This window comes from Phaethon aethereus (assembly GCF_964289735.1).
Source record: "Phaethon aethereus genome assembly, chromosome: 2".
Lineage (NCBI taxonomy): Eukaryota > Metazoa > Chordata > Aves > Phaethontiformes > Phaethontidae > Phaethon > Phaethon aethereus.
Genome location: NC_138582.1, coordinates 48818245 through 48833181, shown reverse-complemented (window position 1 = coordinate 48833181; position 14937 = coordinate 48818245). Strand labels below are relative to the sequence as shown.

General features: G+C 40.4%; 1 protein-coding gene across 4 annotated transcripts in view; it reads right to left on the bottom strand.

Moving 5' to 3' along the window:
* Positions 1–2114: 2114 nt before the first annotated feature.
* The window catches only part of NOL4 (nucleolar protein 4), a gene marked incomplete at its 3' end in the record, with an annotated part of 203785 nt that continues 190962 nt past the window's right edge, over positions 2115–14937 (bottom strand). For 3 of the 4 annotated variants that reach the window (XM_082015264.1, XM_082015265.1, XM_082015266.1), the window contains 2 exons: positions 12748–12928; positions 2115–2308 (listed from right to left, as the gene is read on the bottom strand). In XM_082015264.1, the coding sequence (XP_081871390.1) occupies positions 2115–2308; positions 12748–12928 (375 nt within the window). Of the gene's footprint in view, positions 2309–8608; positions 8690–12747; positions 12929–14937 lie in introns of all 4 variants that reach the window. The other variant, XM_082015263.1, reaches the window with a different exon arrangement.

Genomic DNA, 14937 nt, shown 5'->3' with positions numbered 1-14937 from the left:
GAATTTGCAACAATATTCTCATATCCAAGAATAGGTGTCTGTAAAAAGCCATCCAATAGATTTTTAAGAATAAATGTAGGGTGGCAAAACAGTGCTGCCTCCAGCCAACTTAAAATTATAAAATGCTAGCGACTCAGATCTCATGATGTGTGGACCATCCACTTCTGCTCTAATTGGGGAAATTCTTCATTACTACAAAGCTCCAGCTAGACCAGTCTACTGGATTTACTCAATAATTTTGAGAAATGAGGTTTGGATGGCTACATGAATTGGACTGGAAGGCCCCTTTTCCTGTATAAAGACAATATTTATAGCTTTAAATGCTATGTCAATTTAAATGTTATAATGTTTCACAATCATGTATTTAAACACAGAAATCTGTTTATTTGCCCAAACAAAACAGAGGAAATGATTCCAGCCCTCAGGTTTTGAATTCTTGTTTAAATATGTGAACATAAGTCCACAACTTTGAGATGTTTGTGTATCTATGTACCTCCAAAATACTCATATTTCATAGGCTTTTTCACATTAATATTCACCAACAGTATCACAAAAGTTCTTTTTCTTTTACATAACTGTAAGCAACAGTAATTCTAGAAACACTAGAGAAAAAAAAGCATAGCAATGTCCACAGTTACAAGAAAAAGTGCACATTACTTGATCACAATCACAGTCATTACTTGGAAAACTATATGTAACAAGTAGATATAAAATATCACTGATGCCTTAAACTCATTGTCAAAAACGGAATTACATAAAATTTTGTACATGAAATAAGGCAAATTTAGGAATGCACAAGAAACTTGTTATTCAACAAAAGCTAAACAACAGAACAGAGAGTACAGTAAGCATAAACTAAAGTACTTTTTTCTATATACTTAAAAATAAGCCTGCCGTAGTGCACAAAGAAAACACCATTAATGTGTAATCAATATTATAAAATAAGAAATAGAGGGGTTGGGAAGAGTGGGGGAGGGGAAAGAAGAGTTTTATTATAGTTGCAGCTGCATCCATTTACAGGTTTGTACAGGTTTTAGCTAGGCCTGGGAATTATACAAATCATACCAGAAGTGTCAATGACCTTCCTCCATAAGAATTTTGTTTAAATTAAGGAAAACAAAATAAATACACACAAGAGTGCAAATTTTCAGATTGTCACTTGCAACCTCTTAACATTCATCATCTACATCCAATCACAACTAGAGGGACTTGTATAGGACAGCAGCAGTGATCATGGAGTTAGATGATCTCACCGTTAACAAATCAATTTATCTTTTTTTTTTCTCAATGATATGTCTTTTTTAAAAAACCCTCAACTCCTTATTAATTGCTAATAAAGCTGCAATATATTACAGAATGGAGTTGAGAATGGTATGAATGCAGGAAATGCATGCTTCCTTTGGAAGGTATTCCATAGATGACAATTTACAGTACACAGGGGAAGAATTATCCAGCATCAAGAGTTACTCGTTGTAGAAAGAATATGAAGTTGGGGAGAAGGGCACAGTCAGGGGTTCAAGAGAGGAAGGGGGGACTTACAATAGCTCCTCAAAACATTTTCAGGACCAGTGAAAAAGTTTACCAAAGTAAAAATGAAAAATCTTGAATGAAACCAAAAATCTTTTGTTTTGTTTTTTATAAAAATTACATTTTTTTAAAATACAAGATCCTTTTAATTGCAATTGTGCCCTGTAGCAACAGGACATTTGGCAACATTTTGCCATATACTGCAGCTTTAAGTCCAATGAGTCAGTATCACATTCCACTAATATTGCACTTGGATCTTGAACCATTTTTTTAAAACCATCACAGCATCTTCTGTTTGCTCCACTTGTTAGAACGAGTTAATTTCTAGCCACTTTTTTGATATTTATGCTGACACACTAAAACAAAAGCAATAGGCTGGACACAGTAAAGTACCTCAGACATACCAGAGGTCGAAGTTCACTTGAAGCACCTTAACACATCACTTTATGGATCAAGAACAGTGTGGCATTATGGTAATTAACTCTCCTAAAAGACTGTGCAGTAACTGAAGTGTGTGCTCTGGGAAATCAAAATGTCATTAGTGGAAACTCTGAGATAAGACCAGGCCAGTGTGAAGGTCACATGACTCAGTTCTGCTGCAAAATAAGGTTTTCCAGTTCATCTGCAGAACGCAATAAAAATGCGGCTGATTCTCGATACCCTGCCACAAGCTGCCTCACTGCATTTATTTCAGTTGGACTCAGCTGGGGTCTAGAGCTTGAACTACTGGAGGATCCAGAGCTAGTTGCTAACTGCCTCTTCATACTGAGATCTGTTGGACCTGCAGATAACAAAGGAAAAGAAAAGCTTCAGATCCCGCTGCCAGAGACGTTTTGCAGGTTTGTAGCTACAAATGCAGAGTAGCAAAATCTGCTCTCAGCTGAGTGCCAGTGAGAAGCAGCAGAAACAAGTAATAACTGTTCAGTTACCAGTGTGCCAGGAACCACAATGATTTATTTTTATATATAGCAGACACCCTTTAAGTTCTACTTACTTAACATAAGGGGCTAGTGCACTGCCAGCAGAAAATTAGCCTCTGGGGGTACCCCAACAGTGTAAGCCGCTTGCACCCCAACACCACCCTGGGATCCGATGCTGGTGAGCAGGCAGAAGGTTCCTTTCCTGTGCCTCCTCCGGCTCCAGCTGCCATCGTAGCCCTCATGGCAATCTGCACACTTGCACATTTTTTATCACAGAGTATCAAACTTATGTTCTCTAGACATCTATTTTCACGTTTTATGCTTCAATCAGCATGCGGCCAGATTGTGAAACCCTTACAGACGCAGATGAACGGCCATTCACTTCACTAGCCCTGACGCCACGTGACACTAATATAAATGTGTCATGAATGAGATCAGGCTGGTGACAATCCAGCTTCTACAGCAAGGATTATGCTACCATCTGAGGGGGCGGCATACGGCTGGCAATATATTGCAGGGATCTTGTAAGGCCTGAACACTGACGAGGGAACCTGCAGCAATCGCCATGTTACATTGGCATCTTATACCAATATGCTTAGCGCTTTTCATCAAAGAATATTCTCAAGACCATGTATGCTGCCTGCAGACGACAGCACTCCTGAGAGCAGTCTGCTGGATACCACAATCAGCAAAACCATCTGCTGTCACAAAGTTCGGCTTTGTGTGGAATTTCCCTGGTCGGTTGGCCATAGTTGTTAACCTGCTAAGATGTATGGTGCTTTGATGAGACGTTTGCATTTGCCACTTAAGACAATACATTTTTTCTTCCTGGAGTGTAAATTTGGATAGGTAGAATTGGACTGAGGACTTTTTTAAACATAGAAGGATAGAGATGGCAAGTAAACTTATTAAGCAATTTATTATGTGCAAATCTGGAAAAATACTGCTCATTCGTTTTGACAGTGTAGGAAATCTAGACTTCTGGCAGGCAGAAGATCAGCCTAGCCTGATCTTAATCTTAATACTCTCTTGGAAATTGGGATCAGGTAATCCAAAGCAATGTATCTTGCTTTCCTATGAGAAAAATGTCACTGTTCAGTTTCATCTGGACAACATATGTCAGTGCCAAGGCTTTCTCAGCATTGGCTCACTGGATGGACCTTACTTCCTAGGAAGACTGGAATAATTTTAAAATTTAGCATATTCAACTATAGAATACAGAACACACCAATACATACTCTAGAGATTTTCCTAAACAATCCCACCAGAATCACAAGATTCAAAACCAGACTTGCTATCTTAAGCACTAATGGAAAGAGATGTACTGATTTCCAGAAGCTGAAGATCTGGTCATAAACCTTACTTATTTTTATTTCTTTTACATTTATGCAGAGATACAGCTGGGACTACAAAGAATGTGGAGATTGCCATGCCCCCACAGTCACTGAAGTTAATGAAAATCTCCCCTTCAGTGAATGAAAGCAGAGCTGGGACTATGAAAAGAAACTACCCAAACAGAAACAGTCCTATTAGATGCTATTTCCTACTATGCAACTAGCATGAACAGCACTTAGCCTTACAACTGTATTATCCAGTTTTACACTGGCATAAATGAACTGACTTTTAAATGACTTCCAGTGTACAAAGGATAAATAAAAGGACAATTAGCTCAGTGAATTTGTTTCAATGTGACCACACGCTGCAGGGAAACGATCACAGTGTGAAGAAGTTCAGAGGATATTTCTCAGTAAAATCTTAACCCAGCACAGAGAAGAAGGGTACACAAATCATAAAGCTAGCTGGACTGAATGGTTGTAAGAAGCCATTAAAGACTTCTATATTTATTGAGGCGGTAGTGAAAAAACTACCACTGACATATTGAGGGCATTGTGCTCCACATGAACTTACTTTAACTTTTATGTTCTTTCCTTGACTCTCATTCATGTCACAGCCAAAAACACACACACAGAGTATATGGCAGAACAGAGCTTCTGCGGCAGAGCACGTCTTTTTCTGAAACAAAACTGAAGGGCTTTTCTTGTTGGTAATCCAGATTTTTAAGTGATTGAATAGGATATTAAGTTTATTTCACTCATAAGTAGAAAATACATAGAAATGTGCTTGCTCACATCTCTGAGGTTTTCCTTACAAAAACTGATGACACAAAGCCCTGCTCTGAAAGGAAAACTAGGAGAAGAACAGATGTCCAGCATGCATAAATCAGTGTAACTCCTAACAAGTCTATAGGGTCACAGTGATTTACACAAACTGAAGATCTGGCCCTGTGTTCCTAGATGTCCAGATTAGCTACCGTGAGGAAAGTTTTTTAACTCTTCAGAATACATATATTTGAATCCCTGAAAGTACTGCAAATGAAGTTTTATGCAAGTGCAAATCTGCAGTCTGCATACACAAGGAACCATCAGGACCCAGAAGTCCTCTTGGCCTGAGAGACTTCTGTTGTATATAGAGTTCCTGTATACAAAGGAAATACGAAAACTCAGATTTTAACTTACCCCAGCTACTTCAAACTACTGACTTTTTTTTTTAATTTCTATATACTAGGAAAATAGGATTTTACTTCGCTCCCCAACTCCTGCTTTGTACTTAACAAGTCACAGTGCTGTCCTCCTTCCCCTCAAAGAAAAGCCCCCTGAGCAAAAAGGCAAAGAAATCCAGACACAGAAAAGTGTCCATGGCTGTGGTGTCAGGACAGTGAGTACACCCACGCCTTCCCAGGAAGGGAAGCTGCATGCACTGGCAGAGAGCTGATTAGAAAAAGAACAAGCCATGCTTGGTGTGGGGATAAGGATTTTAGTTCTTCTTTTAATTATGTTATGTGACCTCTACACCTCACCTCCAAAGCTTGTCTATGACAGCCCAAGCTTTATATGTGTGAGAAAACCTCACTCAGAGACTAGCCCCAGGATGTATGATACTCGTCTCCGCTTCTAACAGCTATGATAGACACTCACTGGCAGTATTACTGATTCTTAGAGGTTGTCCAGGCTGCTATATGCTAAAAATGCTTTAAGTTATCTGTAGCTTCATCAGTCATACTTGGTCACTCAGAAAATAAGGAATAAATGCATCTTATTCTTATAGTGTTGATTTTTCCTGTGTAATTTTATGAAAATCAGCTAATAAAACACGGGAACCTAAATCTTACTAATAAATATCCACCACATTTATTTAACAAGAAAAATAAATCACAGATATTCTGAAGGCTTAAAATAGCTGGTTAAGGTAGACAGTTCATGTACCTCTGTCTCCAGAAGCCATCCCTACATATGACTAAATCTGCAGAAAGCTGAACAGCTTCGCCACCATTTCTTTTCATAACTGTCCTTACTTTAAATAGATCTATTCCTTAGTGTACTTAACATTATTTATTAAGCTGACAGTCTTCAAAGAAACAAGGAAGTGTATCCTTATACAGAAGGAAATCTGAATATTTTTGCAATGAATTTTGCAGTGTCAGGTTCCTCCAAGACAATACTGCACATTTTAGCCTACTGCTTCCTATCCTGGAGTACTTCAGGACAATTAAAAGTCTTGACTGCAAACTTTATCAGGTTCCACAATGTCCATGTCAGCATGCAAGCAAAGATTAAGCATATATCGCAGAGATGAAGACAGGATACTTATTTATTTATCTTAGTGCATACTATTATAACTCACAATTGTGACCTCCCATGTTTTTATGACAGCACAACATTCCCTTAAGCAGTGGTTTAAATAAACCGCTAAGACAGATCTTTTCTTTTATACTCTTTCAGAAGACTCAAGTAGTGTTCCTCTGCCTCTTGCCGAGGCCACCTGATCGACACTTTAACACAGGAATATTTTTTATTTACCACCTCAGTCCAGTTACATAGACCTAATTTCCCATGGGAGGTGAAATGGGTCTTGTTGGAACCACATCAAGCTGAATATGAGGACTCTGAAAACCCACTGTTCATGTGCTAGCCAACCATTTATCAAATTAGCTGTTGGGAATATCTGCCATTAAATACACTGCGGGACAAATGGCTTTTCCGTAAATCGCAAGACTTAAATGGAACTAGTTATTGCCTCATGCACTACTCATTAGCAATATGATTTATATAAAATTCCAAAATCTGGGTCAGATGTACATATGCTGTTACTGATTGCTTAGACACTATCAACTTTCTCAGCAAAAATCCCTTAAGAATTGTATGCTGTCACTGGGTAGATACCAATCTTATAATTAACAACAACTGAAAGAATAATAAATGGGTCAATGACTCTCAAAATAGTTATCGGTATTACAGATAATAATTTAGAATAACAAAAATAAGTTTTAAAAGCTACATGTGCTTAAGCATCTATGCTTCTACATTTTCATTAATAGTTAAGCAACTTTTTCATCAGTGAAGATGTAAAAAGCAGGGGCACTTATTTAAAGAAAAATAGATTTGCTCACGTTTTGAAATTTCTCTTTTGTATCTTTTCTATTGCACCTATTCTCCTCTCTCCCTGCTTTCCCCACGAGCGGCTTTAGAAGTGAGTATGTACTACATCCTCATATACTCCAATAAAACTAAACAGAAACAACTATCAAAGTAGGCTCCTTTCTCCAAATCAGATGTATTTACTATTGCAAGAATATTTTACTGTGATATTATGCATCTGTCAATGTTTCTTTTCCTCCTGCCTTCAAACAGAGAGCAGATCTGCCTAAAACTATTTCAGATGCCAGGAGATCTCAGGTAAAGAAAACAGGAACGAATGAATTGGACCTTTTAAGCTTCTATCTCCCTTCTACACCCTTCCCTCTTGGAAATACCTTCAACTAGTTTAGATAGCAGAAAAAACTGCTGTGTTGCCTGAGGAAAGAGATGTGAAAACACAGAAAAATGCCCATAGCCACTGAACGTCATGCATTTTCAACAACCAGCAAACAGACTGGTTTGCAATGAAAGGATTGTGTGACATCCTCCAGTAATGTTTCCTATCCATCATAGGAGATTAATTATGCAGCATACACCTGTTTTGCCTTAATGGCTGTCTCCTGAGCTTTGTGCAAAGGCAGAAAAGTAGGATACTGCCCAATACATCCACAGGCATTTCATCTCTGTTCCTATGGTGGGAGCAGACTAATGCATAGCATATGCCATGTGTCTGATAATTTGAAGAGGAGGAGGAAGGGGGAACAGGAATGCAGGGATGATCTTAATATAGAATTCAGGCAGTATTTCCCAGTGAGAAATCCCCACCTTTGCCACAACATAGGTCAAAACATTTAACTTCTTCCAAGTCCACATTTTCCCTTTTTTTAATGGGACTAAACACACTCTCCTAGGTTCCTCAATCTATCACTCTTGTTCTGGCTCTCTTCATACCCCAGGCTCCAGCTGTGTTAGAGACAACCTGTTTTGTCTTTCCTTTCTATCTCTGCTTTGACATCATCATGGTAGCACTGAGAACACAGAAGACTGTGCAAGAGTAGAGGTATAAAGAAAAGATGGAGAGAGCAACCACAGGGAAAATCACATTCAACCCCTTCATCATGGCCAGCCATGCTGTGGGTAACCCAGTCAGCACTTTAAGAATTAGCTGCATACTGGATGTTCTAAGCTAGACTTTTTTTTTTCCTAGTTTATTGCCAGGAAGCCTCTACTGATCATGCAAATGCCAAGATTTTACAGCAGGTTACAACTTCATCAAATTTGAGGGTGTGGAAATGAGGCACCCTCCCTACCGCCACACACAAAAGTGGACAAGAGTGCTTAGCCTTCATCTTGCTGCCCCAGCACAGCACGGCCATGCTGATTGCTGGGGCTCAGCAGCATCGGTTCCCCCAGTAGCTTCCCCCAGCTACTGCTTCGTCTTCAGCAGGGCTGTACCTCCTGAAGGACCGGGAGGCTGAAGGGCCAGGGAGGCTCATTTGCATGTGGGTGAGAGGCCTGGCTAAAGCGGGGAATGGCCAGGAGAGTGCAGCCCTTCTGGGCCTCTGGAAGGAGCAGCAGGGAGAGGTGAGCGGTGTGGTGGGACTCTGGCAGCTACCGGCTGCACCACAGGGCCATGGATCGCAGTCTGCAGGCCCACCTGTGGGAGAGGAGGCTGAAGAAGAAACGTGCCAGGGCTCAGGATTTGCTTGTGGTGTGAATGTATTTGAATTTGGCAGGAGGACTCACCTGAGCTGGAAGGGGACTGGACGTTTGTGGTGCCTGGGGTGCAGTGCTGAGTCGCGGTGGTGGTGGAGGTAGGCTGCAGATCTGTGTAGAGAAACAGAGACACAACAGCTGCTTTGTCTTACCATGACACAAGGGCATGTCCTGCATGGCCAGTCTGCCACTGAGTCTGAAACACCGTCTCCTTTTACACAAAGGGAAATGACTGACATTTCTGCCTAGAAAATCAGGCAATGATGCCAAAGAAACAGGCCCAAATCACCTCCAGGAAACCCAGCAACAGCAGCAGAAGCATTCTCCACGCCTTTTAGGGAAAATGGACTTCAGGAAACGAAGTGGCTGTGGAGAGCAAGGCTCCAACAAGGCCACCCCACTTCAGAGAGTGCTGGCAGCTGACAGTCATCGTGAGAGGGCGGACAGCAACCCACTGGACAGAAACACGTGGGGAGACAGGGTGATCCCGCTCTGTCAGGAGAGGCTCAGGCAGCATGCAGGGACTTCAACAGCTTCTGGCGGCAGCACGAGATTTTGCTCCCAACGGAGCACTGTTGCCAGTCCACACCCTCCCTTCCTCAAGCTGGGCGTCCCTCCGAGCTTGGTCCTGGTGTGATGGAGCGGGATCAGCTGAAGCCTTTGTGGCTGGCTAGGAGCTGGCAAGCAAATTTTGTTCACACCTACTGGGCTACTCCACCTTGGAGATTCTCCATTCAATTTTGTCGCAGGAACTGCATTAGCTTTAAAAAAAAGAGTGCCATGGAAATCCACCCTTCTCAAAGAGCAGCTCTCCTTTAACATCTACAAGAATCAAGGACAACATGCCCAAAAGCTTCTCCCCAGCCCACGGACAGGCTGACAGAGGCTCTGTCAGCACACAGATTGCTTGGTGGTGGGGTGACACTTTGCAGCTGAGCTGGCTTGGCCTAAAGGGTTTAAAAGCAGGGGAAAAACAGACCTTGGCGCTGTAAGCCCAAGCCTTTTCCTGCTGTGCTTTTCCCACCCACAATAAAGGGGGGGTCAGTGTACAAGCTGTTGTGTTCAGCTTGCTCATATTGAGCAGCTGCATGAAGGCTTGCCCCATACAGTTGTGTAAGGAGCTAATTATGGTTCAGTAATTAGCCATGTGGAAGGACAGGCTGAGGAGGGAAGCACTGCAACAGAAGGCACAGAGAGGTCCCTGAGCCAGAGCCACCAAACAGTTGGGTGAGCAGATAGCTAAGTCTGTAAGATGGCATCAGAGTAGGGGTGAACTTTATAGGGGAGGAAATAACAAAATCAAATGAGTCACAGCATACAAAATACATGCATCAGTTTGACTACTAGATAGGAGAGCCAATTGGACATAGTCATTATATTACTGTGGGGGAAGGTCCAGAAATAGGATTCAAGCAGTGAGTTTTTGCTAGCTTTTAGAACTTCTCCTTTTTTCTGTTTTAGCAGATACACAAAACCAGACTGTATTTCTTTATACATGCATCTTGACTGAGGTGTATATTTATTTTTATAGTAGGAGACTAATTGTAAACATGACAAGAATATTTGACAGGTTACTAAATTGAAAAGGAAATGCATTCTTAAATTACTTCTTAGGTCCTGAAAACAATTTGCAAGCAAATATCCTGTTCTCCAGAGATTAACCATTGTAACAGCCTTGCATAGGTTTGGAACAAGAGTCCTTGAAACAGAGTAATAATTGCAAACAACTGTCCTGTGAGGTCTGTCAGGAGAGCAATGGTTGCCCATCTCAAATGCAACTCCATCCACTCCTTTTAGTTTACAAATGAAAAAGCAAATATCCATTTTTCCAGAGGGGCTGACAGATCCCAAATAACTGGCCTCCAAGTCCTCCCATTTCTCCTGTATGGAAACTAGCTAATGGAGCCAGAGCACTTTACCCTCAATAGCCAAGAGACAATTAGGTTGGCTACTGATTGCTTTTGTGTCAATGAAACTAAGAAATGGATGGGAGTTGGCTTTACACAACTCTCCTAATGATATTCCTGAAATGGCAGGTGGGTCACAGAACAGCAGCCAGCTAGATTGTTAGCACCAACAGCTGTTTTCCAAGTGCTTGCACACAGACCTTCGGTTCATGGAGCTTATGTGTTTTGGATCCCGTAGGATCCCTGTGGAGAAGACAGACAACTTTGCACAATGCTCCAACTATGCACAACCATCTCAGAGAGGTGCAATGGTTTACTAGTCTTCCAAAGTAAAAGGACTTACAGACAACATTTTCCAGTGCAAGTAGGGAAAGGCAAGGAAGAAGAAATATTTGAGCATGTCAGTATGCAAACTGTAAGCATCCACTGGCCACTTCACCCCAGGCAATCCTACACAGGGAAATGCAGTGCACTGCACAGTTCCTTGACTGTGTTAGCTGTGAAGCACCTGGCAGTTCTTGAAAAAACACTTTTGTCCTGCAAAATGCATCTTGAGCTTTAATTCCGAAAAAACACTGAAGCATTCTACACTAAAGGCACAAAGAAAATGTTGCTGCTAATCAGAAAGCAACACTATAATGTTGAATTTGTACCTCTTTTTTTAAAATTGCATGCTAAAGTGACATAGAATACTTTTGCCTAGATCCCACAATTCACTGAAAAATGGGAGTTATGAAAATGTATCCTATTACAAGAGGTCTGAAGGGAAGAACAAGTACACAAAACAGTTGTGATTCCTCACAGTTTAACGTTATGTAAAACAGGACAATTCTGATGGTTTCAGCTAACAAATAACACATGGGGAGTTTAATCCTGTTTTTAGTTGGGTGAAAGAGCAAATGCCAATTGTTTTCAGTGGGAACTGGCTCGGATCTTCTCTGGACGCACTGTAAAAGACAATTTTAAAGTTCTTGTGCGTTTTCCCAAGAAACCAGATTTCCATGGCCTGTCTTACTCTTATGAAAATATTTGATCAGAGATCATATTCAGTACCTCAGATGTGTTTTTCGTGCATATGGAAACAATTGTAATGATCATTCACTCTTTAAGTCAAAGACTTTTGACAAATAAAATACTATCTTTTTAAAGCCTTTTGAAAACTTAATGCAAATCATTCACAGAACTTTGAGGATTTTGGGGGTGGGGGATGAGGAAGCAGACATGACTGAAGGTCACCCGGACACCACATAGCAATAACTCAGTGCAGGCTGCAGCCCTGATAGCGTTTTGAAAATTGCTTATCATGTTGAATATAGAGGCTGTAGCTGAACAATTACCATCTTGCTTGAGTTAGACCATGTACCTGAAGCAGCACTCTCCTCAGCCAGGCAGAGATCATGCAGGACAAAAACCCAGGGATTTCTCAGTCCTCTGAGACATTTTTTAAATACCATTCTCGGAGGCAAGAGACCCTCAGGCTTCCAGAGTAATCACTTTTCTCTGACAGACAGACAATGCCCTTGTAATCAGAATGGGCAAACCTTTTGCTTTGCTCTAAATTTGTATGAAACCAATAGGGGGGACTATTTCAAACTAATAATACAATTCGCTTACATTTGTTTGTTACAAAAGCTTGCTAAGGTAAGAAGAAAGGAATGTCGCCTAAATAAATAATACCACTGTTTTCTTCAGAGGGGCATACAATCTCATGGTGACACATAATTACCTGCATCATTTTTAGTTTAGAGTATAGATGGATATGCTGATTTCTCATTTAACACTTGGTATGCCAGATCCTTATCTGAAGTAAATTAAAGTAGCTAGAGAGACCGTGTGAGAAATCTAGATCGATTCATTTGTGTTACAAAATATGAAGTTCAGTGCTTTCAAACTCCAGCCACAAAGATACTAGTGACCTTATTTTGTAATCAGTATAGGATAAGACAATAATGACAGGGTAGGTCCTCATAAAGTCATGTAAATCGACTGAAGATCTAACCTCGCATTTTTTTACTCAGCTTTGTTAGAGACTTCAGGTTCAGTCTCACCCTATTGTGAATTAGTCCCTTGAAACTGAAGGGAGACTAGCATGCAGTGAGCAAGTATTTTGCTCAGCAGTAGCTGTTTGCAGGATTGTGTTCCTGCTCATTATCTGATAATAGCCTATGGATATTGAACCCCTTGGACTAGCTTTCTGTACAGCAGGAGGAAACATACACATGAGCACAGATACACACAGGCACATTTTGTAAGGAAACTCACCACTGCTAGAAGCATCGTTGAGATTTAGCAGCCCACCTCCGAGCCCTCTGTAACTATGGTAACTGTAGGTCCCATTGCCATTGATGTACAACACCTCCTGTGTGCTGGAAACGGCTGATGTTGAGTAAGTGACCTGGGCTGGCTCCTGTTTGTACTGCTTGTCAGCTGGAGCAGCCTCGTCCTGCAAAAACAAGGAAAGGTTTTTTATTATTGTTACATCTTTTTTTGCACGGGAGCATCTTTTCCATTGTTAAGACTCTATATCTATTGCTTTCAGAGAAGTATAATACATGTTAAACAAGCACAGATGTGTTACTGATTTACCAAATATCAGCTGAAAAGAAACAATGGAAATAAGCAAGAATACAGGTTTCCTACAAATCTGAGAATATTCATTTATTTGTGCTCCACAAGTCAACCATACTGTTTCTCAGTGGAGAAGATGCATCCTCTCAACCTAAAGAACTCAGTCTCCTGCAAAACCCAACTCCGTCCAGAAATAGCCATTACTTTCCAAGTACAGGAGTGACTCTTCTGAGCCAGAGAATCATATCCTTCTCGATAAGACAAACCAATACAGAATACATCAACTACTTCTTTTGACGTATCGGACTCAGAAATGACAGAAAGAATAGAGGAACAGAATAAAACAGCATTTCCTATGTTTGCAGAGGGCTGAGTGTCCATCCACACAAAGGCCAAGTGGTAAGGATGCCTCTACAAAGGTGACTTGAAAGCATTTGTTATCTGTGTATGAGCAGTGACTGTACACCATGAGTTCCCCTCAATGCTCCCTGTTTGCCTCTTAGATGCTTGCATAATACTTAACAGATTTAGCACAATAGCCCTCCAATTTTCCCCTAAACGAGGTCATACTTCAGGTGAAAGTGTATTTTTCCCTATCTGCACTTACCATAGCTACTGCTTAGAGCACCTCACCTCCACTCGTGATCACAGAATGACCCTGTGGCAACTTTAGTAATGACACAAATGAAAAAAAGAAAAGCATTAAGAGAAGATTTAATGCATTTTAGTCGTTGGAAACAAAAAAAACTATCAGTGTGTGACTGCTCAGCCCACCACAGGGACCTGAGTGCAAGAATATCTGATTTAGTCTGCAAATGTATTCAAACTTTTTCTTTGCTTCTTTTAACTTGTAGACTTTTTTTATGGGCCTGATTTTGCACTCTTACCTGATGAAAATATATTTCAGTAATTTCAAATAAAATGAATAAAAAGGATCTACAGAAAGACAAGTATTTAAAAAATAGAGGTGAGAATGTGCTCAGACCTTTTCAGAGTAGTTAACTGAAAAATGATCTGTTAGAATTATCTCCCCTTTGTGGAAGATTTTGTCCTTTTTATGCTTCTTCTCCTCTGCACAACCCTTTTATGATTGCTAAATATACCAAACTTATTAAAAATGCAATAAAATACCTCAAATCTTTTTTACAATGTTTACTTAAAAATAAGAATGTATATACCAGCACAGAGGGATCAAATAGTTCCAACTGTGTCCAGTCTCTGTGTCAAAGCAAAAAGGATCTGAAGCAGCTTTGCTGCCTGCAATCAGGAGCGGTCATCAGTTCCACCTCTCAAATAAGACATTACCAACTTCTCTGAGATTAAGATATCCCTGTCTCGTAGATATTTACTGGTGAAAGAGACTTGGGCACAACTGAGATGACTCAGGAGAAGAATATATATTATTAAAAAAATTTTAATATTTAATACAGAACACTGAACCATCAGATAATTAATTCCATAAACAATCAGAATGAGGCCTCTTGGGCACTAATATGAGCTGACGCAAAGCTCTGCATTTTTAAGGGAGTTGGCCAAACTGGTTTCCTATCCACTTCCTTAAGTAATAATAGACTTAAGCAAAGGGCCAAAATTGCAATGTATTTTTGCCAGGAATTCAACTTTAATATCATTTACCTTTTATCTCCAAAGGTCATTGCTGTCTCTTACAAAAGAAAATGTATTATTTTGTACAAGAAAATATTCATAAGCTATACAGTAAATTTCTATCTTGGCAACAAAGCTTAAATCATCATCCAAATCTTTAACACTCTCAAGGCTGAGATGTTCTGGATCCTTATGTCTAAAACCAGATGATACTTCTTGCCATAGGCTCACTCAGAGCCTCATTTTATTTTCACAAAGATCAGTAAGGGATCTTCTGCA